We start from the raw sequence: 27957 nt of genomic DNA on the forward strand, positions 1-27957 counted from the left end.
GCAGACATGAGATCGATCGACATCTGCCAGCTGCGGCTGCGCCTGCGCGCGGTAGATCACACCGTGCGGGGATGCTCGCTGCGGGGTGCAGAGCAGAGGCGGGGGGCCAACCGGCCGGCAGCCACGGATGTATAGTGCAATGATTTGCTCCTGCGGGTGGACGGAAAGGGGATCGAGCCACAGCCAGGCAACCAGCAGCGCGGGACGGCGGCGGTGCCTGTCATGGCGTCCACGGCTGCGCCTCGTGGCCGTGCCGGCGGGGCCCCCGTGCGACGGCGATGGTCGCTTGTGTTCGCGACACTGTAGCGCGGATCACGTCGTATATGGCCTGCGTCTCCTCACTTGGCCGCTGGTGCAGTGCCCACGCCTAGGAGAGAGCAGCAAGTAGGACACCCTTATCCTCGTACAGGATGTGTCTCTGATCTCTCGTCATCTGCCGCAGCGTTTTCGACAGGGATCGACTTGCTGGTTCGAGCAATCGAGCGCTTAGCATCGTTGGCCAGATCGCCGCAATGGCGTTGCCAATTCGCCAAAGCAACGGCACTGCGGCGTTCTCACCTCTGAATATCCGAGATGAGGGTATGCGTGGCTAGATGGCCTGCCTGTCTGATACCCCTGGTTTGATCGCCCCCGGTTAAACTGAACATGTGCATTGGATTTGCAGGTGCACACGGCCCCAGCCACCAGGGTATCGGTTTTTAAGAAACTGTAACGAGGGGCCTCATATCCTTGAGGATAGAAAGGCAGCTTTTCATTTGTCTGTCATGTGATGCTGTGAGAGTAAAGCTAAGCATGCCTGCAGCTCTGGCCTCTGAGGGCACGGCGCCAGGCAGTCACACCATGATTGAGAGCAAACGTGATAACATTTTCGGCCGACATTTTCTGCGTCTACATACATGACAAGTTGATGGGTAGGCTCAGCAGCGCCTTTGGCCTGCGCCTGAATGATTGGAGAAGAGGGAATCTTGTCTATCTAGTTGGGCTGGATGCAAAAGTCCATTCAGGGAACATTGGGCTGCAGCCCAAATATAGTACGCGGCGTCAGAACTCATCAGAACAAGCGACTAGAGATGCAACATGCAACTATGCAAGTGCTCCGCCAGTCCAAACTCCAAACTCGCTTCACCCAATCAAAAGCTGACAAGTACTCGGTCAACAATCATGTCTCGCAGAAAAATCGTGTTTTGTTTTCCATAATTTGTTCAGTGGATGTTTCGTCGAAAAGAAAATTTGTTTTCAATTTCTGATCATGCTTAGGTCCCGTTTGGTTCTTTAGTTCCACCTAAAATTTCTATCACATCAAATGATTAGATACTAATTAGGAGTATTAAATATAGACTAATTACAAAACCAATTGCATAGATGGAGACTAATTGCGAGACGAATCTATTAAGTCTAATTAGTCCATGATTTGACAATGTGATGCTACAATAAAACATATGCTAATAATGGATTAATTAGGCTTAGGCCCCGTTTGGGTCCAAGGAATTGGAATCTATTTAATGGAGTAGGCTAATTTATGTTGGAATGTGGCATTCCACAACTTTCCAAAGTTTAGATATAAGCCTATCTTAAATTCATGGGGTGGGAGATGGAAATTGATTCTATAGATTATGGTTATTAGAATGGAATTCAATTCTTATAGCACGCTCTTAGACTCGCTTCTCTATAGTAGAAGTGCAGCATACAAGTATCTCTCCTATATCACCAACTATAATATACAACTATATTCCACATACAATTATATTAGCTTAATTAATTTGTGTCTAAATTATGATTATTAGGATGGAATTCAATTCCAATGATCCAAACGGGGCCTTAATAGATTCGTCTCACGAATTAGCCTTCATCTGTATAATTAGTTTTATAATTAGCTCATATTTAGTCCTTCTAATTAGTCTCTAAATATTCAATGTGACATGAACTAAAATCGCTCGAGGATCCAAACCCTTACCATCTTCATGTTCCTAAGGAACGTGCACATGCAAGCATTTTGGCTCAGGCTTTGGACTCGAACCTCATGCTTCACACCGCATCATATCACAAGCTATGAGAAAAAGGGAAGTAATTTCTCTAGTCGTCCTCACTCGAGTCTTGCTATAACAATACGTTGCTTTCATCCAGATTGTTGGGAATACGGCTGACACGCCTGGCTAGCTACGAGTATTTCTACAATTCTACTTGTCATTTTTACCTCTGCAAATAAAAATCTCTGGGTTTACTAGCAAAAATAACTGACGACTAATTAGATTCCCCAGTTACCATAATATAATCAACGACATCCCAACTTAGGTCTGCATGCTTATAAATGACTTAGATCTTGCTTCGTTTAATCAAGATATATAACATTTTATAACAATATCTAAACTATGGGAGAACTGTAAAAAAACCATATGCAAGCTGGGGGGTTTTCAAATACCCATCTCACTTTCTTATAGTCTAACACTTGCAAAATTTATATAGTTTGAAATAAACCTACGCCTGTTGACCAACAAATGTAATTGTCGTATAAGTATAACCTCAAGGGTTGTCTGTTTTGTCCTAATAATAAGCTTACTGCAGAGTTTTCTTTAGGACTTTGCACACCCAACATCGAGATAAACCCTATAAAACTTGCATGTGTTAGATGCAAGAACTGATATGCAAGTGAGTGTTTGAGTATCCTCTAACTTATACAGGTGTATTTTTACTATTTTTCTCTTAAACTAAACCTCATAAATCTGCAAAGGTGGGCAAAACAAGACTAAAATTTAAGCCCAAATTCAAATACCAAACGGAATTGCAAGAAATTCTTATTATTATTCTCTTCGGTGGAATGCAAAATCCATGTCAGGAAAGCCAAAAAAAAATCCACTCACAAGAATAAAAAGCCAAAAGAGATTCATTTTTGTGCACCACATGTCCACATCCTCCTCCGGCGAGGGACACGAGACGCCTTGGTGCTCCTCCGCGGATGCGGGCCCACCTCCATCAGCCCACGGGCCAGGAGGGAGTACACATACTCATGGCTATCGTCGACATAAAAATGGCGACGGCAACCGGCGCCGAGGAAGTACCAGCCCTGTTCTCTTCGGGAGCTGCGAGGGTAGGAGGAGGAAGAGACGGAGATGGCGGACGCGAAGCAGCAGCAGCAGGCGCCACCACCAAGCGCCGCGTGGAAGACGGTGAAGCCCTTCGTCAATGGCGGGGCCTCCGGCATGCTCGCCACCTGCGTCATCCAGCCAATCGACATGGTCAAGGTGCGCCCCTGACTCCCTCGCACTCGCACTAGCAGGACAGTAGGACGCTGCACCGTTGGGCCACGCGTGGTGCTTGTTGGTGAGGCGGTCGCAGGGCCTCGGGGTTTGGGGGTTTGGGGGTTTGGGGGCCACTCAGTGCGGTGGATGGGCTGGTTATGGGCGAGATAGTTACTGCGCTGCTGTGGGCTATTTCCTGTTGTATTGGGGTGTTCGAATGGGATTTCGGTGGAGGAGACCTGTTTGATGGATTGCGTCGGAGGATGATTTTGCTCGCCTCTGGTTGTTGAGGTCGGTGGAAATAGCTTGTTAAGGATTGCAAGTGTGGGGAATTCGGAAAATCGGGAGTGAGCGTTGGGTGTGTTATACACGTTAATCAGTGGATTTGAGGTCACTCTGAAAGGGGCCGTTACCCCAGGGATTCATAATTTGTTTCTTGCATTCATGATTTTATTACACTAGACACTTTTTATGTGGTCATTTAGTTTATGACGACTTGACGAGGAAGACACGATTACGAGATGTTTTTCGTGGCTTTGGATAGTACCAACTACGAAGTAGCACATTTGAAATTCATGTGGGCAATTGTCTAGTGACTTTCCTTTTTGGCGTCTTTGACACTTGCTTTGCTGAGACTGGGCCATTTTTAGTACATGGCTCTTCTTCTTCAGTCTCAATTAATTCTCGGGGGTTTGCATTGCTGGTCCGAGATGCAGGTGCTTGTAATCGTTAGTCAATTATTGTCTCTCAGGTTTGTTGTTTGTCTGGGATCAAGGTCCTTATGAATTGTATTGTTCTTTAATTTTCAGGTTAAGATCCAACTAGGAGAGGGCTCTGCAGCTACTGTCACCAAGAAGATGCTTGGTAATGAGGGAATTGGTTCCTTTTACAAGGTATATTATTTTAGGTGTTCTATTCCCTTTCTTTAATTGACTTTATTTAACATTTGATCATGGAAAATGGAAACGTGGAATGAACTATATACTGTTGAGAAACATGCATTTCTGAGAGCGTAAGTGGTGGTCTAGTTTCACGAGCTGTAGTGCATTATGGGCATACAAATCCGAGGCCACAAAACTGTTGGCTCTACTAAACTGATTTTTAGGATAACATTCATTGGCTTATGTTTGTTTTAAATGGCAAACAGACGATATTTTACCTCTGCAGTCCCTTAAATGGAGCAATGGATTAACAAAATAACCAATTTGAAAACTATAATGCTGCCAATGTAGAATGGATAGTTATATGTTTCTGCAGGAATATGTTCAGTATTTTTGAACTGATTTGCAGTCATGAGGTGGCTTGTCAGTTTGAGTTCTTGTACATTTCTTCCACACAGGGATTATCAGCTGGTTTGCTTAGGCAAGCCACATACACGACCGCTCGTCTTGGATCCTTCAGGTGTTTACTTTTTCACCACCATCTACCAATCTCCAATATACAAGAAGTACCGAGTATTGCCTTCAGTAATTTGTGTCGGAAACCTTTTGTTTCTACTTTTTGAAGTATCTGAGCTGTTGCGTACATACTGTTATTTGGGGGTGTTAAGCCAAAGCATATGTAACAAGCTAAGTGCACACTTCAGCATGACTCATATCTTTAGGATTAATGTTGACAATGGTTTCCTCACACGACTTTGTGAAGTTTTCTTTTAATGTTCTTTTCCCCACAAGAAGGAATGCCCATGTGGAGGTAACAGCTTCATCATTCCTGGATCCAGGCTAATACATGACAATTTGTATAGTGTTTCTCTGCATTATTATGCTCGAAGCAGGATAAGCCAAGTGTAGTTTTAACTATGATCCTAAAACAAGATCTAGGAAACCACCTATGCTTCATTTCTCAATGGCATTTCTTTTACTAGAAATGTTCCTTGATTATGTCGATCTATTTTCAGTATATGAATTTTTAGCACTAAGTACTTCCTGAGAGTTTTTGTATTGATTCTGGATTTTCTCAGGGTGCTAACAAATAAAGCAGTTGAAGCAAATGAGGGAAAGCCACTACCTCTACTGCAAAAAGCTGTTATTGGTCTCACTGCTGGAGCAATTGGAGCATGCGTTGGTAGTCCTGCAGATTTGGCACTCATTAGGATGCAGGCCGATTCAACCCTGCCAGCTGCCCAACGGCGCAACTACAAGAATGCTTTTCACGCGCTTTACCGTATTGTTGCTGATGAAGGTGTTCTGGCACTTTGGAAGGGTGCAGGCCCAACTGTAGTCAGAGCTATGTCCCTAAACATGGGCATGCTTGCCTCCTACGATCAGAGTGTTGAATTATTTAGAGACAAATTTGGAGCTGGAGAAATATCTACAGTGCTCGGTAAGATTCATATTCCTTTAGTGATTGGATTTCATGTGATATTTTGCATTTTGAGATGGAAATCAAAGTGGGAGATTAGTCTCATTCTTTAGGTTAGAGCGTGCATGTGCAGAGGGTGAGCAAACGATAAAGCTCTAAAAGTTTTGGCAATTTCGACCTGCTATTGTCACTTTTATTGTTAATCTTAGTATCCATTGTGCTTTCCTTATCGGAAAAAAAAATCACTTGTGCTTTCTGGTTTCAATATATTTTGGCCTGTCAGAAGTGGCCGTATAACAGGGGCCCCACCAGCAGTGGCTTTCCATCAACCTGGTTTATGCTCCAACTGACATATTTTTGTCATATATTGAGCAAGTATTGCTGCCCACATAGCTTCAGTTCAGGAAATGGGAATACCTTTCATATTAGACTCTGCAGTTGAACATTTTTAGTGATAGTTTTTGCGGCAGTTCATTTTAGATTTTGCTCTGCTTTCCTAACAAATCCTAAGTATTTCTTGTAGGGGCAAGCGCTGTGTCAGGATTCTTTGCATCTGCCTGTAGTTTGCCCTTTGATTATGTGAAGACGCAGATTCAGAAGATGCAGCCTGATGCCAACGGGAAGTACCCGTATACTGGATCTCTTGACTGCGCCATGAAGACCTTGAAGAGTGGAGGCCCGTTTAAGTTCTACACCGGGTTTCCTGTCTACTGTGTCAGGATTGCTCCACATGTCATGGTAATGCAAATATTCCAATCATTTATATGATAAACAGGCAACTTGATTATTTCATGTTTCTGTCATACTAACCTAATTATATTTCGTGTGCAGTTGACTTGGATATTCTTGAATCAGATCCAGAAGTTCGAGAAGGGTATGGGACTTTAAGATATGGTTGGTTGATCATGCTCGTGCCAAGACATAGCTATAAGAAGCCTGCTGCGTTATAAGCCAGCAATGGGTTCTCATAGACTGAATTCAATGTTCTGATTTCTTCGAGTCTATAAGTAGCATGCGTGGTGATTTCATCCTTTGACACCAAATAGTCGTATCGTCTGCTGTAATTTGGAGCATTGCTGGGTAACTTTTGTTGCTGACGTATGTTGTTGGTACTTGGTAGGGGCACTGCCAAGAGAAAATACTATGAAAGTGGATTTTAATTCGTGTCAGTGAATGGAGCCAAACTTCGCACACTGTTTTGCCATCGATCTCTATATTTTCTTAGTTATGTTGTGTTCATCATACATATATGTGCTAACATTTTTTTTTCTTTTGTGTATGAGATAGCAGTGTTGTTTCCATTCTGTTGCCTACTGGCGTGTTTCATGCTGTGATAGCTGAATTTTGATGCATGGAACAGCGGATCGTGCTTCTGGAGCCATTTCGTGCACTCTATTTGCTGAACCAATCATTTGGGTTATGTGACTGTACGATGGACTGTATGTGCTATCAACCTCATGAAACCATCAACTATGATAAACCAGTAGTTGTGAATTTCTCAATTCTCAATACAGCAGTTAGCTAGCCAGATCAAAATGGCATTCAGCTACATGGTGTGCTTGGTGTACGGTTTGCTTTGCTATCTTCAGCATGCCAGGTGCATATGAGAGGCAAGATGCTGTGGCCTGCAGATTTGCAAATTGTTTACCCAATCTGCAGATATACTGTTGTAAACAACTAAGCATGGATATAGCGTCCATGTACCTACATGATAAGAGTAACTTCTATCGTGTGCGTGGTCCAGCATGGCATCATCCATTGCGAATCTGTGACGATGTATAGGTTCCACAAGGTACGTTTGACGTATCGTATATCGGTCTTAATATCTAGTATTAGTTTGTTTAAAATTCATGACAATTAACGTTTATATAAAAACATGCAAATGCGTTGCATAATCTTTTCACTTAAGAATCTGCCCTGCCGACCCTGATGTCCTATCTCTAGCTTGCATTTGACCAAAAAGGGCTAACATACCCTAGGAAAAATTCTCTTGCTTCCACTATACAGTTTCTGATCCATGTGTTGGATCCAACGTGTAGCACTGAATCCTGGGCATCCCATTGCTCCCTAATCCTTATTATCCGCATCAAGTACAAATTGTTTACCCAATTATTGAAGGTTTCCTTGGTATTTTTTATTAACGAATTAGTCACCGCAGCAATCGAAATCATTTCCTTTTTGGCATGAACATTTCGTCGTGCGATGCATGCATCTTTGAAAGAAAGAAAAAAAAAAGCAAATGGGGGCGATGGCACTGTGGAAAAGTACTTAATGTCCCTATGAAGCATATAGGGCTACCGTTCTTCTGGAAAAATCGAGGAAGGGGGTTAAATATTTGTGTTTGGCCACAGCAAAGAAGTGTCCCCTCATGATGTGGAAGGTCGATTCCAGATTCTACAATATTCATTTTGTTTCTGTCTAGGATACCAACAACCCTGGGAGAAACAAGAGGGCACCTATTGTTATACACTGAAACTTTTTAAAGAACTTCTGAAATCCATCCTTGAACAACACTGCTTTCTCCCTGCTAGACACTGCTTCTTCTATTTTCATGAACAATTTTTCAGAAATATAGGAATTCGAGAGCTAATACTCTCTGCTTACCTTTCAGTATCAAGAAGCAATACGTGCTTCACATCTTACCTTCTACTGAAAAATCGCAGTCCTTGAAAGAAGTTGATGGCCAGAAGCACACAGGTGGCAATAGCTCAATCTGAACCATAAAGTGAATACTTTATTAACTTGTTTCCCACCAACCATTTCAGGCGTGCAGGATAGCAACAAAGTACCTGTGAAATGCTCAACTGTCACAATGCACCGACTTTATTCCTTAACACTTCCAACTAAGCATAGAGCAAGCAGCATAGAAATGTCAAACGAAATTAGATGAAAAATCATTTTCCAACCAATGCGTCCGTGTCATGGCAGAAATAAAAATTTCAGAAGAAAGGAGATCCCTTCACCAGATCACCGACCACGCAGCACAACAGTAGCCTTACCCAGAACAAACGGCCAAGATAACGTCACAATCCACATCGAACGGCGATGCGGAAATCCGAGTCATCAATGACTGAATTAGTGCCCTCCCATCACATTACACCTGTAACCAAAAATGCATAAATATTCTCAAGAAAATTCAACAAATTATTAAAACAAGTACGAAAAAAGAAGATTACCAAAAAGTCAAACTTTTCTTAAGAGCACACTCCCTACCAACCTGTCTATATATCCCACATCTCCTCCATCAATTCCATTCTCTCTTCTTCCTTCCATTCTATGTCATCAACCTCTCCGATCCTTGCCGCGTCAGCTGGCCTAGCTAGTGACGTTCTTGCCGGTCAATGGTGCGGATGGCAGGCAAGGTAGGAAGCAATGGCGGCAGCGGCGGCCGGGAGCCCAAGAAGCCGGCGCTCCTCCTGGGGCGTTACGAGGTTGGGAAGCTGCTGGGGCAGGGCAACTTCGCCAAGGTGTACCACGCGCGCAACGTGCGCACGGGCGAGGAGGTGGCGATCAAGGTGATGGAGAAGGAGAAGATCTTCAGGTCCGGGCTGACGGCGCACATCAAGCGCGAGATCGCCGTGCTCCGACGTGTGCGCCACCCGCACATCGTCCAGCTCTACGAGGTCATGGCCACCAAGCTCCGCATCTACTTCGTCATGGAGTACGTGCGCGGCGGCGAGCTGTTCGCGCGCGTCGCGGAAGGCCGCCTCCGGGAGGACGACGCCCGGCGCTACTTCCAGCAGCTGGTGTCCTCTGTTGCCTTCTGCCATGCGCGCGGGGTGTTCCACCGGGACATCAAGCCCGAGAACCTCCTCGTCGACGACGCCGGCGACCTCAAGGTCTCCGACTTCGGGCTCTCCGCCGTCGCCGACCAGATGCGCCACGACGGGCTGTTCCACACCTTCTGCGGCACGCCGGCGTACGTCGCGCCGGAAGTCCTCTCCCGCCGCGGCTACGACGCCGCCAAAGCCGACCTATGGTCCTGCGGCGTCGTGCTCTACGTCCTCATGGCCGGGTACCTCCCGTTCCAGGACCGGAACCTCGTCGGCATGTACCGCAAGATCCACAGGGGCGAGTTCCGCTGCCCAAAGTGGTTCTCGCCGGCGCTCAAGCGCCTCCTCCGCCGCGTCCTCGACACCAACCCGCAGCGCCGCGCCACCGCGGACGAGATCATGGACAACGAGTGGTTCAAGGTCGGCTTCCGCCGCTTCTCCTTCCGCATCGAGGACGACCGCTCCTTCACCTGCTTCGACCTGGACGACGACGTCGACGGCGCCGCCGACGCGTCCACCTCGCCACCCAACGAGACGGAGACGCCACGGACAGACGACGCGGGGGACGCCGCCGCCAAGCGATCGATAAGAAAGGCGGGCGGTGGAATGACGTCGTGCGGGTCGGCGCCGTCGCTGCTCCATCTGGAAGCGCGCAGCAGGCTCGGCGGGAGCAGCAGGCGGCGGTCGAGCCTGAACGCGTTCGACATAATCTCGTTCTCGAGGGGGTTCGACCTGTCGGGCCTGTTCGAGGACGGCGAGGCCGCTGGGAGCGGTGGCGGCCCGGAGCCGCAGCACCACCCGGCAGCGGCGCGGTTCGTGTCGGCGGCTCCGGTGGAGCAGATCCTGGTGGCTCTGGAAGGGGCCGCGTCGGCGGCCGGCCTGGTGGTGCGCGAGCTGGACGACGGGTCGATCAGCATGGAGGGCACGCGGGAGGGCGAGCACGGCGCGCTGGTGGTGGGCGCGGAGATCTACGAGCTCACGCCGGAGCTGGTGGTCGTGGAGGTGCGGCGTAAGTCCGGCGGCGCCGCCGAGTACGAGGAGTTCTTCGGTGCGCAGCTCAAGCCCAGCCTGCACGACCTCGTCTGCGACGAGCCGACACTGCTCCCACCCGACGAGCGGTCTCGGAGCCTCTGAGCTGTGATCGTGGCCGGCTGGGCGCCGCCGCGCGATTCATGCGTGCACGCCCGCACCAAGGCATGCGCACGCACGCACGTTCGTCGTCGACAATCGTATGTACGTGGCTTAGTGCCACGTATGTACATATATACTTGCCATATATACAAGTATACGAATACATGCAGAATGTACGTACGTGTAAGAGTGAAAGGGATTTTATACGTATGTACGATGATACGCCAGAACACATTTTTGCAGTGTTGTGGTCTCTGTGGATGGTATTTGCGAGCATCCATACATCGCAGCACTGTTGTACGTATTTATAGGGGAAAATGTCAAAAGAAATGTAAATTTTGTGTGCTATCTCGATTAGGGCTTATGTATTAGCTACTAGGGGACTTTTTTTTTGTTACAAGTGATTTTGTGAGAGTTGGCGTGTTTGTTGATGTGCCAACACTTAATTTGTATTTTGGAGAAGAAAATACTACCAATTGACTTTGTTTATTTATCTATAACGAACTAAATGTACTAATCTATCCAGCTATTTTGTTTTGCTTGTCCACCAACAGTGCACTGACCTGTTCCTGAATAATGTTTCATGGATAAGAAGACTTGCAATTACTTCAAAAAAAGATAAGAAGACTTGCAGGCATGCTTGCTGATTCATTTGCAATAGAAAACGATTACACAAAATGGTTTGGCACACTATAGTAACCTTAAGGTGCGGATCAGGCTGGCTATATATGAGCCTAGGTGACAGTTCATTGCAACTCCAGAAGGTACTTTGCATTCTTCAGTCAGAGTTACCTGTTGCTTGAAAGAGACTAGGGGCCATATGACCAATGTGCCAATTGCGCAAGTGTTGACAAAATGGCATTTTGCAACGGCATGTTGTACATTTTTTTTTCTTCAAAATGTCTCGCCAATGAGTTATTTGCATGATTACAAGTTCGCAACGTACTTCACGATTAAAAACCTCTGAAAACGAAGGAAAATTTCAAACAGAAAAGAAACCCCAGCTTTTAGCCGCATCGAAATTCCACGGTTTCCATACAAGCTTAAGTTTTCGTCAATGCCAACTGAAAATATGAAACTCTGAAGAAATTTTCATCAGCCGTAACACCTGATTAAATAAATTCTGGCAAACCAACCGTGACCTTGCTGCCCTGTCCCTGCAATTACTCCATGCCACATCGAAGAGTCTGAGGCTAGCAAGCTATCGTCAATCATTTTATGAAAAAAAAGTCTCCCAGGATTTGCATCTTTCACCTGTTTTAGTTGACGCTGAAGAACTCGATTGCATCAATTCGCCCACGTGGTCGCGGGAGGAGAACTCGGCCACGGAAATCGCCGTGGACGAGATCTGAAACTGAACAGCTGTTCATGTTCAGCGCAGCTAATCGCTTTTGTTTATGTGGCAAATGCGTGTCATGAGTCTCCGAAACTAGAGGTCAGAGTACTCGTCAGTATAATCGTGATCTGCCAAAAGTAGGTGCGCTTGGAGCCTGTACTAAGCTACTTCTGGAAGGAGTGGTGTCATGCTAGATACTGCGTACTAAGCATAAGGATTAGCATGAGCTAGTCAGTCAGTACGCTGTGCTCTGACAGTTTGGCTATTGCAGGCTTGCAGCAGCTTGTTAGTGAGAAACCATCAGTGTCATTTTGAGAAAAAACGGTTAAATTAAATGGATGTTATTGAGCAATATTGATAATTGATAATCTGAAGATGAGATGTATAATCAGCTTATGATAGAGAGGCATTCAGATTGCTGATAGTACCACCAGAGAGGAAAAAAAAGAGGAATAGTATAGAAGACATGGTTCTTAAGGCCCATAAAGGCGGCTTGCACAAGACTTTACACAGTTCGGCCCACAGTAGCCCAAAACCCGTGGCATCAGATCAAATCAATCAATGCCCTCCTCAGACAGGCCCAAGATTAACAGCCGTGGAGCGAAGAAGGCCGAGACCCGCAGCCCAGTTAGCCCCAGGAGGCACTTGCCCGACTCCGGCGACCTCCCCACCACCCACCATGGCCGCCGCCGGCGAGGCCTCCAGCAAGCTCCTACGCTTCCTCTACTTCGTCGGCGCGGGAGGTATGTCATTCCTACAAACTCGTGTACGCTTGCTCGCGCTTCTCGTGTGCTTGACCCCGTGACGCCTCTCATTTCTCCCCAGTGATCTGCACCAAGGCCATCAACACCTATCGCGACTACGAGCACAAGAAGGAGGCCTCAGCCGCCGTCGCCGCCGCCGCCGCCGCCGAAGCGGCGTTGGCTTCTGCAGCGGCGCCCGAACCCGTGCCTGCAACTGCCGCCGCCGCCGCCGCCGCGAAGCCCTGATTGCGGAGTAGGGGCCTATCGGTTAGGGTTCTTCGGATGTTGTTCTCCAGAGGAGAAATAGATATTATCTTTTGTTTCTGATATTTCATTATATGTATCGTATCGTGGTGACATGAATTCGATAATAATCCTTCCTTTCACATGTGTGATCATGGTTCTATACTGCCTTGAATTTGATTGCTAGCAAAGTATTCGTGGCCATGATGCTTACCTGCTATTAATTCGTGTGCAAAGAACTGTAGTGTTATTTTGTGTCGTATTTTGATTTTATTTATTGGGTTGCTATGTCAATGCGGGAGGATCAGTAAGAAGTTAAATTATCGATTATAAGTGTGGTATGGATTATGTTTCTCTTATACAAGGTTCAGGATCTCTGTCAGATGATACATGCTAGATACTACAGAGCCAGGTAGTTTACAAGTAATAGTTGAGGTAAATTATTGATTGAATTGGTGTCCCGTACAAGTTTTCTGCATTTAGCTAGAGTTTAGTTGTTACAAGGTACTGCCTGCAGTTTTCTTTTCCTGCTTCCAAGTCCAGATTTGTGCAGCGTATGAACTTTCAAGGTCCTTTTATCTATACTTTGCTTATCTTAATCTGTGATAGTTGGAAGCGACTTTTGTCACACATTAGTAGCTTTGAAAAAAAATCGGGTAATCTTAATTTACACATTCAATGAGTTGATTTTACATTGGACCCAAAAAACATTTGTTTTTCATTCATTTATTGGACAAAAGAATGTTTGTTTTTCGTTTCATTATGAACATTCTTCGAGGATCCTTGTTTTATCAGCTTCATTCAGCAAGTAGGGTGATTATCAGCTTCATTCACAGGAGCTTGCTCTCAGTCCGGAGACCCGGTTTCGAGCCCTGCATCTTCTTAAATCAAAGCGGGGGTGCGGTCTGCTCCTTCCCGTCGAGTTTTTTTTATTATGAGACAATGATGATGGCCCAGCAACTCCTGTTAATAATTATTGAATTGCAAAATGTTTTTGTTGAACAAAGGCACAATGCTCATTATTTTGGCATAAACGTTGTAATCTGCCTTCACCTATGCAATAGCATTGCTCTTGTGTAACTAAGAAGATGTAGCACCACATTTTCTGCTACAAAAATATGATGTCACATTTGTACATCTCCAGACAACAAGCTGGTGGTTTCTGACTTGTTCGTGATGCACCTTCTATATTTTATATAGTCTGCACCTGAAGGCTATATGTTTCTCATCAATTGTTTCTTCCGAGAATTTAATCTGACTCGTCTGACAAGAGGTATCCTTATGTGGTGGTGCAGCTGCGTACAGTTGTGAGGTCGAGTGAGAATGTTTTGTCTCTCCAGATTGCTTGATATGAAGCTATCTATGAAACTAATTGTACTATTCTTAATCTGTTTTTGTTCTACTAAATTTGACATAACATATAACTGATAGTTTCAAGCACTCAATATTTGTCCAAAAATCCTGCCATAGAGATTGCTTTCTTCAAGCAGAAAATTTTCTTCCCTTTTCATGTATCCACATTTTAATTTGAACATAATAATGAGTAGGACATGCCTTGCCCCAATACATGCCTTATTAAAGCTGCTTAGTTACCCTTGTATTTGGCATCTATAAAATTTCATCTGTGTTATCTATTTATATTTATGTTCTTATCATTTTAATTTGTACTTTCCTCAGTGCTATTTTTCTGCAGGCAATGGTTCTGTCCAAGCAACAGGAAAAACAATGACAGTGCTGATCATCGTGCTTCTATTGATGAAAGGAACAGGAGTTCCATGTTCAACAATTGCTACTACAAGAAGAAAACTGGCAAAAAGGCTCACAAAGAGCCCTACAACCTCCTGCTCAAAGGAGCAAGGTCTTAGCCCTTTGAGAAAGGGGGGGAAAAGAGAAAGGAGGGTAGCTGTAGTCGCATCTCTGAAGAGATTGCGCTTAAAGGGCATATCTTTCGACTGACTAAGAGGATGGCTTTAATGTGATGACTCAGTCATTGAAGGAAGCTTCTCCTCTGATTGACTGCTCCAGCAGATGTCCCTGAGTGAAGGTCTCAGGTCCTTGTTGCAGAACCTTTCATACTCCAGTGTGTCCCCTGCTGACTTCTTCACCTCGACGACATAAAAGGCTGGTGTCACCTCGAAGATCTCTGCGTTGATTGCGAGCTGCCCCTTCCTCCCTTCTTTGGACCCCTGCAGTGTCACCAGTCCGTCCTGTTTCTTCACCATGAAGCGCTCTGTCTCAGCAATCTGCTCCAGTTTTGACACTATTGCTGATGCCGGTTTTTGGGTCATGAACCGTGAATTCGCCTTCTGCTCTCGGTCCCCGAACAGGCCTGACAGATCAAATCCTTTGGAGTGCGAGATGATGTCAAATGCATTTAAACTTGTTGGCTTCAAAGGGCTGTCTGGTTGTTCCACCTTGTTGGCTTCATTGTACTTGTGGTCGGTGCTGAAAGCAACTTGAACATCCTTGAGGCTGTTTGAACCCTGTGACTGTGCCAACATCACTGCTGGTTTGTACCCCTTCTTGAACCACGGATACTCAACCAGCTTCTCGATGGTGATCCTGGTGTTTGGATTTGGATCGAGGAGCCTGGACATGAACCTGCGGAGATCAGAAGAGAACCACTGGGGATACTTGACATCACCTCTGCTAATCTTGCGGTACATCTCCATTAGATTTGCATCATGGAATGGGAGATAGCCAGCAAGAAGAACAAACAGTATGACACCGCAAGACCATATGTCCGCCTTGGCTCCATCATAGCCCTTCTTGTTGATTATCTCAGGTGCAACATATGCAGGTGTGCCGCATGTCGTGTGCAACAATCCATCCTGCTTCTGGCACTCCTGTAGGGCACTCAGGCCAAAGTCCGACACCTTGAGGTTGCCGTTGTCGTCCACGAGGAGGTTCTCTGGCTTCAGGTCCCTGTGGTAGACACCGCGGCTGTGGCAGAAATCCACAGCCCCTATCAACTGATGAAAGTACTTCCTCGCGGCGTCCTCCTTCAGCCGGCCCCTGGCAACCCGGGCGAAGAGCTCGCCGCCCCGGACATACTCCATTGCAAAGTATATCTTGCTCTTGCTGGCCATGACCTCATGCAGCTGGACAATGTTGGGGTGGCGAACAAGGCGCATGATGGAGATCTCCCGCTTGATCTGGTCGATCATGCCAACACGCAGAACCTTCTCCTTGTTAATGACCTTAATGGCCACGCTCTGGTTGGACGCAAGGTTCCGGGCATGGTACACCTTGGCGAAGGTGCCCTGCCCAAGATAGCGGCCGAGCTCATATCGGTTCATGAGGATGGTGGGCTTCTTCTCCATCCTTCTCGATTCGTCGGGGGCGACGGCAGCAGCAGCAACAGGTCGAATGGTTCACGAGCGTCCACTCTGCGCCACTTCGTGCCTCTGTCTTCCTCTCTCCCTGGCCAGGGGGGAGAGGAAGGAGAGGTGAAGGGCGACAGAGCTTTTGCTTGTGTTTGGAGGAAACCAAGACACACAACTGATGTGCTCGGAATCCTCAAGGGGGGAGCAGAAAAAGAGAGGGGATCAGTAAAAGAGAGGGGATCAGTCTGTGGCGGTTAGAGTTTTCCCTGCGACATGAGGCCACGACTCGCTCTTCCTCAGGAGATGTATCAGGCTGACTAAGAATAGGACTTGTAGTTGTGTTGGATGGCTGTGGTTTTGGGATGCTATTTGTAGCCTCCCGATCCATGGTTTGTGCTGAGTTTTGAGTGGTGAGATCGGCCATATCATTGCAGCCTCTCTATTCAGTTATTGCATGTGTCTTTCGTGATGGACACCGCTGATCAATTATTTGAAATGTAATTGCACTTGCATCTATGATTGGTTTCCTTTAGAGGATATGAATTTGGACGAGGTGCCATGTGGGAACTGCTTATGGGACAGCGCTGCATGTGGCCATCAGCTGACCATGTCTGATGCTTCTTCTATACAAAGATGTTAGGTTTTCTTTGAAGAACAGTTTGGCGAGTTCAGATATAACATGCATGTGTATATGTACGTTCTTGGACAGTTTGGCCGTCGTTGATCCAGATATGGTGCCATCTATACGATCCTGGATGCTACTGGTACCGACCTGTCTTCCTCTGCGTCATTTTTGGTGTATTTGTGGACATCTGAATTTGTACGTTACGTGTCTTTGTGAGCTGTGACTGAATCCACGAAAGTGCCCTTGTTGTATTGTATTTAAGCATGAGTGTGAGTTTGAACAGTCTAGTACCGTGATCTATTTTTGCACCATTAGCAATCGAAAGCTACACTACACACTACACCGAGTACCTGATAACCTGAACTGGATTTGTGCCGAATGGCATTCAGATGGAGAACAAAGGAATGTGTCAGAATGCATGAACACCACTGGGCCCGTGAAAAGGGAGGCCGAAAGGGGACACTTGTTTGGCTGAAGCTTGGCACGAAATTGCAGAACTTCTTGTCACGTTCATTATTAAGCAACTTCAAATCTCTCCCTGAACATTCCTTGCAGCATTTGGTTCGCAAGTTTGCAGGTTTTTGACGAAATGCACCATTCAGTCTTTGCTTGTGCATGTCAACTGTTACCACTCGCTGGGACGCTGTCTTGCCATTGGCCACAGCCCACAGGTGACTGATTTTACTGTAGTTTCTGCGACAGGGAGAAGCCATCTGAAACGTGTGATGAGATGGTATCTAGTTGACTTTCTTTTTTTAAAAAATGAATAATTCGCCACAAGTGTGTGCCAAAGTTGCATAGTCACGAACCAAAATCTTGTGGTACCAACATGTCGCTTTCGTATATCGTCATTCATCAGTTGTTTTGATCCCTCGACAGAAACTGGACACGAAATGCTAGAGCTTGATGTACGTGGCAGTGTGGCTCTATAGTCACAGTCGCAGGATTACTGCGCTATCAATCATGCAAAATTAGTGTGACATCGCTGCCATCTCATAGCCAGATCTGTCAATTCAAAACAAAATGATGACTTGGCATGAATATAAACGCAAGTTACAGTTAGACAGATATATACCATCTTTGCATTATTGGCAAAATTATTGGTACATGATAGAACGTGCCTTCATTTCCAATTTCACCTGGCCAAACCGGATGCAACTTGCCATCGAGATCCGCCATATGATTTGGAACCACCACGGACCTGTGGTAATCTTGCGCTTAGCATCCTCGTGTCCCGAGAATTTTTGGCAAATTGGCTTAGCTTCTGCGGTTCTGCCATCGTTTCAAAAAGAAAAGAAAAGAAGAACCAAAAACATCATCATGTTTGCTGGACTACGCGCTGATCGTGTAGTTTTTATTCTGTTATGGATCATGTACGTCGCAGCAGTGTTGAGCGAGCATATGGAATGTTTCCAGGCTAACTGATCATTGATATAACCAAATACAAATGGCCAGCCCATAATTTTGTGATGGAGTTAGTCTCTGCATTATTGTTACAAGATTCACCACATGATTTTATTCAGCAAGAAAGACAATTGTGTAATGTGATCAGCTGTCGTTTTCAGATTTGTGAAGGCCTGCAGGAAAGAATTCAAGCAGACAGCTTTCAGTACCGTGGCCGGCCCAGTTGTTACAATTAGGCCCAGTCAAATGTTAATATGCAGAAATTTGGCAACCATTCAAATTATCAAATACAGTATACTATATTGTAATCCTTAAGACGTTGTAGTCAATCAACAGAATTTATTTTAACCGTTAGATTAGTCCGAGTAATTAAGGGGAGATTTTGCCTTATTATTTTCTGAAAAAATAAAAGAAAAATCCATCCCTCCTCTCTCCTTTCCCCTCGAGCATATTTGCTCGCCGGCGTCGCGGGCCTCCGTCCGAATCGGCAAAGAAATCTCCAAAACCCTAAACCCTTCTCCGCTGCTCATGGCGCCGCCGCCGCCAAAACAGCTTGTACTGGCCGCATCCTCCGCCGACGCCGGCGTGGCCGCCTGGGACCTCCGCACCGGCGCGGAGGAAATCCGCCACCGGCCCTGCGCCTCCCGTCCTCGCGCGCTCGCCTCGGTCGCCGGCCGCTTCCTCGCCGCCGCCCAGGCCCCTCCGTCTGGCGGCAACTCCGGCACCGTCCACTTCTACCACTGGGACAAGGTAAGCGGCCTCCGCGCAGAAACACCCCGAACGGCGCCCTGGAACTCCGATCCCTGACCCCGGGCTCGTTTTTTGGTTTCGATGATTGCAGCCGCAGGTGGCCGTCAAAAGCTTCCCCGCTGAGCCGATACGCGCGCTTCTTGCGGACCAGGAGGGGAGCTACCTCATCGGCGGTGGCAGCAATGGCAACTTGTTCCTTTGGGAGGTGAGTGCATTGTGGTTTCTTGCTGATGGGTGAATTGGTGAAAGAGTTGGTTTTGTTGGTTGCTAGCTGTGCTTTTGTTTGAGGTTGATGTGAAATGTATGCTGTGTTCTTGGTTAGTGTCTTGGTGAGGTGAAGGGTTGTGTGAAATGGATGTCCCCGGGGTGGTGGATAATCAAAATTGAACCAGGGGCTTCTTGTGTTCCAGTTGGTTCTGAAAAACGGTGGGGGTTCTTCAGCTTAGGAATATGTCTCCAGTAAAATTAGTTTGATTTCTTGAAACATTCTTTCTTTTTTTTTTGCTGTGTTTGACATACTGGTTAAGGAATGTGTGATTCAGGTAGTAAAACTTTGAACTTCTGTAATGATTCAGTCTGGCATAACTGTGTCTTATGTTGAAGTTGGCAATTGTTTTGTGTTAATGTTTGATCTAGTAATTAATTAAGCTGACAACTTGAGGAGCTATTGGCTATGCAATATGTTAACAGATTTGCACATTTGGAGCTAAAAGCTTTAACTGAGACATCAGAAACTATGATATTCAATGACATGGCATTTGTGTATATACCAGTTTAAAATTTCATGATTAATGAAATTCATCTAGGTGTTTTGCCCACATGTATCTCCTGATGACATTTCCCAAAACAGCATGATGTATTTTCTCTTTCCTTTTTCATTTTTTCTATCTGAACATTGATATTTCAGACTAACTTCAAATGAACATACCGTATAATCCATGCTTTCTTTCAAAGTTGTGTGGAATATTTGGCTTCTTTTCTTAGTGTGTTTCACAAATATTAGGGCGGCAATTATATAGTTAATGTTGGGAATTATTCCAGCTTAAATGACTTTCTTTTGATGATGATGTAGGTGGCCAGTGGAGAGCTTCTCCACACATGGCATGCACACTATCGTGCTGTTAGGTGCCTTGCACTTTATGACTATCTGCTTGTCTCAGGATCAGAAGATGGTAGCATCAAAGTTTGGGATTTGATCACGTATGTGTGTTTAGTGTGGTAACATTGGGTAAGCTATTTTTGTATAGTCTCTAACTGGGTTTGTTTGTGTTGGTTACAGGGTGCTTGATGAGCAGTCAAGGTTGGAAGCCCAGACACCATATCTCTACAGTTTCAATCAGCATGCGCTGCCCGTAACTGATATTGCTTGTTTCCTTGGAGCAATTGCTGTATCTTCTTCAGAAGATCGAACATGCAAAGTGCGTAAGCGACTTTACTATCTTTAGTTGAATGCTATGCAGAAGGGCTGTTGTCTATTTCTTGCTGACTCTTCTTATTTACATTGTTTACCTAGTAACACATGTGGATAATTATTTACATCATTTTCCATTGCATTTCTTCTTCTTCCCCAGATTTGGAGTTTATCAAAGGGTAGGATGCTAAGAAGCATTCAGTTTCCCACTAGTATTGATTCTGTAGCACTAGACCCAAGAAGTCATGTTTTCTATGCTGGTGGTAGAGATGGGAAAATATATGTTACTGCTATGGGTGTTGATATCAGTTCTCATGGTAGTGATGAGTCCTCTATTCTTGGTGCTTTGGATGACCACAGGTTTGCATGCTGATCTAGTTTTTCATCTGTAGTTCTTTACTCTCCTGTACTCTGAATAACTTCATTATTTATGTCTGGAGTGCTAATACTTCTTTTATGGTTATGCTGGTCTGAAATTCTCATGTATGTTTACTTTACCCAATGGGTGTGTGTACAAGTAATACAAGTAATACTTCTTTTATGGTCCTGCTTCTCTTTTTGATCTGTTTCACTGTTGGTCCACTGCTTACAAACTTCATATAGGCTGGAAGTCTGGTTTGAAATTTTTTTGGGGTAATGATTGATCTCCATTATTGTTATGCCTTGCTAAAGAAATTTGTTTGCAATTACTTTCTCTGCTTCAGTGTCAAATTCCTAGCATTTGTGGGGCGAGATCTATTAAGTTAATTCTGGTAATTTCTTTAATTGATTCAGCAAGGCAGTAACAAGCCTGGTATCAAGCACAGATGGACTTCTACTAGTGTCTGGATCTGAGGATGGTAATGTTCGGGTGTGGGATACTAGAAGTCAGCAAGTAACCCGAAAATTCAAACACTCCCAAGGTTCTACTCTTTAATGTTACATCATAAAGATTCATGCTGAATATCTTCTGTCTTGAAGTTAATTCAAGACATGGATATAGTGTTGTGACCCTACTTCATTGACTAGTAGTACTTCCTTCTCACAGAAACCTAAGGATGGTTATTTTGCTGGCACACTCCATAGGCCGAAATATGTCTTTTTTGCCTGTTGCTAGGTCCAACCACAAGGCATTTATTTAAATAGCTTAGTGATTTGAGGCATGATGTATGGTTCTTGTATTCGCTGAGTGGTGATACTTGTCTAGGCCGAATTCCATCAATCAATCCTAAGCTCAAAGAATTTTTACAGGAAAGAAGTGAATTCTTTAACTCTCTGGAGAGTCTTGACTATACTGAAACATGAACTCTGAACTGCTAAAGTTTGTCTTCATGAGTTTACACATAAAGTTTCATGACTCATGGTAAAAGTTTTGTTAATCTTTGCCATAAGCTTACAGATTTGGAAAGTTGAGGGTAAAACTATTCTATGGCTATGCTTTTTGTTAAATATATGATGTAGGAAATTTTTTGTCCTAAACATCATATTTAAAAATGGAAAAAGTCCATTTTACTCCCTTCACCTATCCACTTTGTCCGCTTAACCCCCCGAACAAAATTTTTGCTCACTTTACTCCCCTGAACTATTTCATTTGGTCCAATCTACCCCCTAATTAGATTTCTCTTTTTTATTTCTCTTTGTATGAGTTGAATTTTGAGTTCAAATTTTATGAGCAGATAGAAAACATGATGCTTTATGTTAAAAAATTATACTAAGAATTTTTCATGGTTATTTTCATAGGTTAGGAATATTTACTACGAAATTGATCTTAGATATATAAAATGTATGAAAAGTAATCATGAAAAAATTCTAATATTTTTCTAACGTAGAGCGTTATGTTATAAGTCAACTGACAAAATCTGAAATTAAAACTCAACTTGTACGCAAAGAAACAAAAAAGAGAAATCTAATTAGGGAGTAGATTGTACCAAATGAAATAGTTTGGGGAAGTAAAGTGAGCCTAAATTTTGTTCAGGGGGTTAAGCGGACAAAGTAAATAGGTGAAGGGAGTAAAATGGACTTTTTCCATTTAAAAATGGAGGGAGTACTTTTTTGTCTTTAATTTGTGAATAGTGTTTTCATAAGGTACATACTGTTGGTTTGGACGTTTGGTAATATAATTGTTTGGCAGGTCCGGTAACCAATGTTTTGATAGTAACGCCAAAACGAGTAAATCTGCCACCACTACACCCATTACGTAAAGTTTGCTCAGCAAATGGGGAAGTTGAACCACGGTCTGTAATTCTGCCTCGGCCTGAAAATGACGTTCCTATTCCTGGAAATCGAACCTCCATTTTTATGGAGCGTTACTTGGATGAACTTCAGGTTAGCTGATTTTGCTTTGTCTTTTATTTGATACACTTCCATGTTTCTTTCTGTTGCATCTTATCATTCTGTTTTGGTGCAGAAGTATGGTGGTTCTTCCATGTTATTTGATTCTGGGCTGAACATTCAGAATGGCGCACAAAACCAACAGGGTGAATGGAGAAGTAGATACTTGGAGTTGCAGGATCTCTTTGTGCATGAGGTCCTCGACCAGATGCCATCCTCGAGGAATCCATGATACCATGCCGCTGGATGTATTTTTGTCACTGAGATGAGTAAGTTCATCTTACGTTCACCTTCTAGTTTATCATAGAGATCATTAAAGAATCCTAGAGTTATCTTCCCTGAATTTTACGCATTTCAGTTATTGCAACTTCAGTAGTTTATTGTTACGTAATCATAGAGAGCTATTCCTGTTTCTCACAAAATCCTGAAGCGTATTTGCATTTTTTATGCATGTTGCGCTGCTCTTTCTCAGTCATGGAAATTTATGTTTTTGAACACGTTGCACAGGATCCTTGGTGCTACCGAAAAGGTGATGTTTGCTACTCAAATGCAAATCAAGGAAGTCCATTGATGTCACAGATGAGCTCGTTGGAGTAATGAATCTGGTAGCTATGGGTGAACTTTCACTGAGATATGTGGGTTGTTAAGATGTGGCAGATTATGTTAGAACAAAATTAGGAATACAAGAATCGTAACATCGTGCAAAGATGGGCCCAATCTGGAGGATATCTGGGAAGTGCCATTTGGGTGGATTAGATATAAATTAAGAGTTTAAGACAGATTTGCAGTAGTGTAAAATGATGCGGTAGCAAATCATTAGGAGCTGCGCGTTTGCTTTGTGCCCGTATTTGCCAAGGTCGCCAGGCCAAATTTGACATCTTTGATCAATTTTGGCCATCATTTGGTATGGTTCCAAACTTGGGCATGGTAGCCAAATTCAAACATTCCCACGAACTTGGGCAACTTGGCTTCACGGTATCCCGGGCGCATGAGCGCATCCTATGCGTTGTATAGATGCCTTTTTAGCCTGCCAATCGCAAAAATGTCCTTCAAACGACACGCCCGGACCGCCGCCGTGTGCCTCATCCGCTGCCGCTTCATCGTCTCCCGCGGCGCCGTCGTCCACCAAGCTGCTCCAGCCGAACTCCACCATGCGCTATTGGTGCAGCTTCCTGGCCACCACCAGCATGAAGACCGCCCAGACGCGCGCCAACGTGGAGGAGACGTTCCAGACGACGAAGGTGAAGACGGCTGCCACCACCGCCTTCTTTCTTATGGGAGCACGACTCCCAGGCGTCCCTGAACCTCTCCAGCCAAAAACGGACCTGTGGCGGTCTTGCGCTGAGCATCCTCATGTTCCTAGAAATTTTGGCAAATTTGCTGAGCGTTTGCCATCGTTAAAAAAAAAAAGAAAGAAGAAAAAACATCATCATGTTTGCTGGACTACACCACGCTAATCGTGTAGTTTTTTGTTTTTCCAGTTATGGATCAAGTACGTCAGTGTTGAGCGAGCATGTGAACGTTTCCATGCTGATCTAGAAGCTTGAAATCTTTGAACGGTTCACATGTTGATAAATCTTCGAATGACCTCAATTTCCAGCAAATAAACTTATCAAGTGAGAGGGTCGCTAGCATCACTGCTAAGGGTATGGTGGCACAGATCCTCACATTCCTCATCTTTACAAGTCTTCAGATAATAGAGTTGCCGCCTTAGATGAAGTATCTGTCAGCACATGAAAAGTTATACTTAGATGCAGTATCTGTCAGCACATAAAGGGTTTTTACTAGATACTTCCCTGCTAATCTGTTAATGTAAGGAAAGTTTTTGGCATTCGTATTTGTGAGAAGGAATTAACATCACATGATAAATTTGTTTTCCAATGTGATAATCATGCATGGAACAATCCATGGAATGAGTAAAAGACATATGAAAGATTATTCTGATAACGTTCTACTTGTGGAGAAAGATGTCTTTCAATAGCTGATAAATAAATATGCTTCTTACAGTTTTTATATGTCAAGGTGCAACAAATAGAAAACAGTTATCCTGAATATGGTGTGAGCGAATGCTGAGCGCTAAAACTTAGAAGAAAAAGGGCTAGGTGCGGGCTTGAATTACTTTTTCCAAAAAATAACAGTCTGGGTTGCGGCTGAAGGCCACCTTGAAATATCCAAATATATTGGGAGACTATTAGAAACAGTTATGAAACATGTATATCTTAGTTGTAGGAAGCTAGTCTCTGAAACATTCAAGTCTTGGTGCTAATAACTCTGCCAAATTTAGTTAATAAAAAAATTAGTCATGAAACAAACACTAAACTCAAAAACCCCTGATTAACTGGAGAACTGTTGACTAATCAACCGCAAAGTTCCCCACGCCATCCCAACTAGGGTTAGAGTGGAAGCAGGTGAAGCCAAAACAGCCCTGCACCACCTAGATCTTTAAAATTTGACATAATTTGCATAAGAGAAAATGATCGTGCATCTTCTTTGTCAGGAAACGTTTTTCTAGGGCACAAAAGTAGAAGGCATGCTTGATTTGTGACAACACACCTCCCGTTTAAGAACATCAGGTAGATTGTCTGTTGAAACAAGAGTCTGAAATTCAGCTTTCAGCCTCTCATTTATGATGCCCAACCATGTGCTGGGATGCAAAGCCAGCAATAGAACGGTTATAACATCCGCGCTTGATGGATACTTGATGATTTCATTGCCCAAGTTTGAATTGCACGAACTCGTGCAGCAACCTGCAAGGGGACATTGGTAAAAGCATATCAACTCCCTGTTCATCGCCTTCAGATACCACAGAGCCTGAGATAACAGTCTTAGGCCCATCACCATTAGCTTGAACACCTTTGAAACATGTTTCCTTGAAGCAGAAACCATCACTTGATGCAAGGTTCCCTGATAGCATTGCGGCTCCTTGGCAGCACACAGAGGCTGCAATCCTGGTAACGGAATCTTCACTTGACGAGGACAAACGATTACAACATTGGATACGAGCACATTGCAGGTCATGGACTATCATAAATAGCTTGGTGTCATGAACTTGCTGTAATACATTTTCCTGCAGGTGATCACAAGGCGTGTTACATAAGGAAGCAAAAGCTTTGATCCATTAGCGGAAAATGAGATGGAAAAACAACCTTCACCAAAAGCCTTTCCTTCTCATCTTTGCTTAAGCATGGCCTGTCTTCCTCTTTTCTCCTAACTTCAACAACCCATTTGATCAAAGATCCAGCATTGGCTGGAAGAGAATAAATAAAACTGGACAAAAGTGCTGGAACATTGTCAAGACTCTCAGCCTTCAAAATATCTGGTAAATCTTCGGCACAATATTTTGCCATGCATTTCCAGCTTTCATCTCTACAACTCTGCAGGAAACTGAAAGCAAATGAGCAAAATAAAACTACATCAAATGCATACATTTACATTCAACAGAGCAAACATCAACATTTTACCACTGTGTAAAGCGCTGAAGGAGCTGCATTGTGCCTTGATATAAGCATGAACCTAACAGATAATAAAGACGCCAGCATTTTTAAATGTAAGGTCTACAAGTGACTGATATGATCATATGGAAGAAAACTTAAGCATCACTGCAATTTTCTGAATGCATAGGAAAGAGCATATGCGTAATGTGAGATTAAGATATGCTGCATGCACAGCAGGGTATTTATACTCACTACAGGCACAGAAGTGCAACTAACTTAATAGTAGCACAGCCCTAGCGGAAACAATAACCCAGTTTTTGTGATGAATATAACAAATACAAAAATAAATTAAACCATTTGAGACTGAAAAAAATGGTGCCTGATGTTCCTCCCTGCAATTATGTTTCTCAAGAGCGAATGAATTAAATTACAACAGTTTCTAGGCCAAAATGAAACATGAAAACATTGACCAAGCAAAGGAGGTGTTCTTATAACGACACATGATGTTTAGTGCTAACAGGCCCGAAGGAAATACAAGACCTCAAACAACCAGCTACTGATTTTTCATTTTTATCAACTGCAACATTTTCTTCCGCTATATCCTGGTAGTCTCTAAATCATAGCCCAAAGTTCTAACTAGGGTTGCTCAATCCAAATTGTAAGAGATGCTGGCCTACATAACAAGACAGAAATCCCAACTGCACAAATGTTGGATAATAAGGAAATGGAAATGATCAAGAGCGAGCTAGAGGATGAATGGAGAAGAGACCCCCTGAGAAGTCCAGTTGATTCATCAGCCGTGTTCATGGCTTCCCAAAGAAGTTGCAGTGGAACCCAATGGGGAGGGTATTTGAAGCAGGCGACATCCAAGATGAGCGCCATATCCTCTCCGGCGTGGTAGCCGCCGATTGGGGAGAAATGCCCAGTTCCGGTCTGCAACATTTGGACATGGGCACGCTTCAGTGTTAATCACCTGTTTGAAATGGTAGACCATGAGGACGAGTAGGTAGGATCTCACCTGTTTGAAATGCCTCCTGTGGTAGGAAGCGATGAGATGGCAGTCCCGAGAGGAGGCACAGCGGATGAGATGGCGGCGGAGGTCATCGACGGTGACCTGGTTGGCGCGGAAGGGTCGAACGTCGGCGCCGGAGCAGTGCGCGAGGCAGGCGACCTTGCCGAAGGTGATGCCCTCCGCCTTGATCTTGTCGAGGGGCTCGCAGCAGTCGAGCATGGACTCGTCGAACCACCGCCAGGGGCCCTTCCAGCGGCGGCCGGGGTCGATGGCGAGCGCGTTGAGGACGACGGCGAGGGAGGCGAGGCCGCAGAAGGCCGGCTCGGACTGCGTCTGGAAGCAGGAGGCGAGGCTGAAGAAGCCCTCCATGGTGCCGCCCTCGAGGGCCTCCGAGAAGAGGCGCTTGCCGTCCGGCGAGGTGAAGTCCACCGCCGGCGGCGACGGGAGGACCCGCCGGTACAGCGACGCCACCGTCGCCATCCTCCTGCCCTGGGTGCTCGCTCGCCCCTGATCTCGCTGTCGATGCTATGCTCTGATTCGTCACTGCAGCCACACAGCAGCAAATGAAAATTCAAATTGCACAGGCATCTCCTCTCCTTTCGACCCCATCCGCTTTTCCTCTCTCGTTTTCGGATTACATGATTCTCTTCTCACTTGTTTTTCCTTTTCTTTTTGACTTGCGAAAGCAAGACTTGCATTGCATAATTGCATTACCTAGTTTACGACTACCTGCGAAGGCCACAATAAGACTTCCAGGGAATACAAAACAGCTACCAATACAGCGCCACATGTGACGCCTCGGCGGCAACGCCACCGGGCACCCCGTGTTTGACGGGTGGTTTGGTTCCCGGCCACATTTTGCTACACCTAACCTTTGTCAAGTTTGATCACAACTAACTTTTAGCAAGATTTTTTAGACTCC

General features: G+C 44.8%; 6 protein-coding genes across 8 annotated transcripts; 4 read left to right on the top strand and 2 right to left on the bottom strand.

Annotated features, from left to right (window-relative positions):
- The first annotated feature begins 3010 nt into the window (after window positions 1-3010).
- LOC117858246 (mitochondrial dicarboxylate/tricarboxylate transporter DTC) lies at window positions 3011-6730 on the top strand. Its single transcript, XM_034741281.2, has 6 exons — window positions 3011-3239; window positions 4046-4129; window positions 4576-4637; window positions 5197-5558; window positions 6061-6275; window positions 6369-6730. Exons 1-6 carry the CDS (start codon window positions 3108-3110, stop codon window positions 6423-6425), a joined length of 912 nt encoding a protein of 303 aa, XP_034597172.1. The 5' UTR covers window positions 3011-3107; the 3' UTR covers window positions 6426-6730.
- A 2071-nt stretch (window positions 6731-8801) lies between these two features.
- LOC117858240 (putative CBL-interacting protein kinase 13) lies at window positions 8802-10934 on the top strand. The gene has a single exon (XM_034741274.2). It carries the CDS (start codon window positions 8879-8881, stop codon window positions 10442-10444), a length of 1566 nt encoding a protein of 521 aa, XP_034597165.1. The 5' UTR covers window positions 8802-8878; the 3' UTR covers window positions 10445-10934.
- A 1429-nt stretch (window positions 10935-12363) lies between these two features.
- LOC117858247 (uncharacterized) lies at window positions 12364-12906 on the top strand. Its single transcript, XM_034741282.2, has 2 exons — window positions 12364-12520; window positions 12603-12906. Exons 1-2 carry the CDS (start codon window positions 12457-12459, stop codon window positions 12764-12766), a joined length of 228 nt encoding a protein of 75 aa, XP_034597173.1. The 5' UTR covers window positions 12364-12456; the 3' UTR covers window positions 12767-12906.
- Window positions 12907-14489: 1583 nt separating this feature from the next.
- LOC117858243 (CBL-interacting protein kinase 5) lies at window positions 14490-16447 on the bottom strand. Its single transcript, XM_034741278.2, has one exon. It carries the CDS (start codon window positions 16084-16086, stop codon window positions 14734-14736), a length of 1353 nt encoding a protein of 450 aa, XP_034597169.1. The 5' UTR covers window positions 16087-16447; the 3' UTR covers window positions 14490-14733.
- Window positions 16448-18567: 2120 nt separating this feature from the next.
- Window positions 18568-23368, top strand: LOC117858245 (protein ROOT INITIATION DEFECTIVE 3). 2 transcript variants are annotated; one of them, XM_034741280.2, is made up of 9 exons: window positions 18568-18868; window positions 18960-19073; window positions 19941-20068; window positions 20148-20286; window positions 20440-20639; window positions 21054-21181; window positions 22390-22583; window positions 22669-22858; window positions 23097-23368. In XM_034741280.2, the coding sequence occupies exons 1-8, from the start codon at window positions 18647-18649 to the stop codon at window positions 22819-22821; spliced, it is 1278 nt and encodes a 425-aa protein (XP_034597171.1). In that variant the 5' UTR covers window positions 18568-18646; the 3' UTR covers window positions 22822-22858; window positions 23097-23368. The 2 variants fall into 2 exon arrangements, with proteins under 2 accessions (XP_034597171.1, XP_034597170.1); XM_034741279.2 differs by having other exon boundaries at window positions 18572-18868; window positions 22666-22858.
- A 772-nt stretch (window positions 23369-24140) lies between these two features.
- Window positions 24141-27757, bottom strand: LOC117858242 (glutathione gamma-glutamylcysteinyltransferase 1). Of its 2 annotated transcripts, none has more exons than XM_034741277.2 (7): window positions 27042-27757; window positions 26793-26956; window positions 26051-26102; window positions 25736-25963; window positions 25443-25656; window positions 25143-25336; window positions 24141-24312 (listed from the first exon to the last, which is right to left on the bottom strand). In XM_034741277.2, exons 1-7 carry the CDS (start codon window positions 27513-27515, stop codon window positions 24202-24204), a joined length of 1437 nt encoding a protein of 478 aa, XP_034597168.1. In that variant the 5' UTR covers window positions 27516-27757; the 3' UTR covers window positions 24141-24201. The 2 variants fall into 2 exon arrangements, with proteins under 2 accessions (XP_034597168.1, XP_034597167.1); XM_034741276.2 differs by having other exon boundaries at window positions 25428-25656; window positions 27042-27753.
- Between the last annotated feature and the right edge of the window lie 200 nt (window positions 27758-27957).

The sequence above is a fragment of the Setaria viridis genome, chromosome 5 (assembly GCF_005286985.2).
Source record: "Setaria viridis chromosome 5, Setaria_viridis_v4.0, whole genome shotgun sequence".
Taxonomy (NCBI): domain Eukaryota; kingdom Viridiplantae; phylum Streptophyta; class Magnoliopsida; order Poales; family Poaceae; genus Setaria; species Setaria viridis.

Bases quoted from the DNA above. Each gene is read 5' to 3' on its own strand.
- LOC117858247 (XM_034741282.2), top strand. From the start codon at position 12,457: ATGGCCGCCGCCGGCGAGGCCTCCAGCAAGCTCCTACGCTTCCTCTAC. The intron at 12,521-12,602 runs GTATGTCATTCC...ATTTCTCCCCAG, and splicing joins CTACTTCGTCGGCGCGGGAG to TGATCTGCACCAAGGCCATC.
- LOC117858246 (XM_034741281.2), top strand. From the start codon at position 3,108: ATGGCGGACGCGAAGCAGCAGCAGCAGGCGCCACCACCAAGCGCCGCG. The intron at 4,130-4,575 runs GTATATTATTTT...TCTTCCACACAG, and splicing joins GAATTGGTTCCTTTTACAAG to GGATTATCAGCTGGTTTGCT. The intron at 6,276-6,368 runs GTAATGCAAATA...TTTCGTGTGCAG, and splicing joins GGATTGCTCCACATGTCATG to TTGACTTGGATATTCTTGAA.
- LOC117858242 (XM_034741276.2), bottom strand. From the start codon at position 27,515: ATGGCGACGGTGGCGTCGCTGTACCGGCGGGTCCTCCCGTCGCCGCCG. The intron at 26,103-26,792 runs GTCTCTTCTCCA...ATTATCTGTTAG, and splicing joins TCAACTGGACTTCTCAGGGG to GTTCATGCTTATATCAAGGC. The intron at 25,337-25,427 runs GTGATGGGCCTA...GTCCCCTTGCAG, and splicing joins CAAAGGTGTTCAAGCTAATG to GTTGCTGCACGAGTTCGTGC.
- LOC117858240 (XM_034741274.2), top strand. From the start codon at position 8,879: ATGGTGCGGATGGCAGGCAAGGTAGGAAGCAATGGCGGCAGCGGCGGC.
- LOC117858245 (XM_034741279.2), top strand. From the start codon at position 18,647: ATGGCGCCGCCGCCGCCAAAACAGCTTGTACTGGCCGCATCCTCCGCC. The intron at 18,869-18,959 runs GTAAGCGGCCTC...CGATGATTGCAG, and splicing joins ACTTCTACCACTGGGACAAG to CCGCAGGTGGCCGTCAAAAG. The intron at 20,069-20,147 runs GTATGTGTGTTT...TGTTGGTTACAG, and splicing joins AAAGTTTGGGATTTGATCAC to GGTGCTTGATGAGCAGTCAA.
- LOC117858243 (XM_034741278.2), bottom strand. From the start codon at position 16,086: ATGGAGAAGAAGCCCACCATCCTCATGAACCGATATGAGCTCGGCCGC.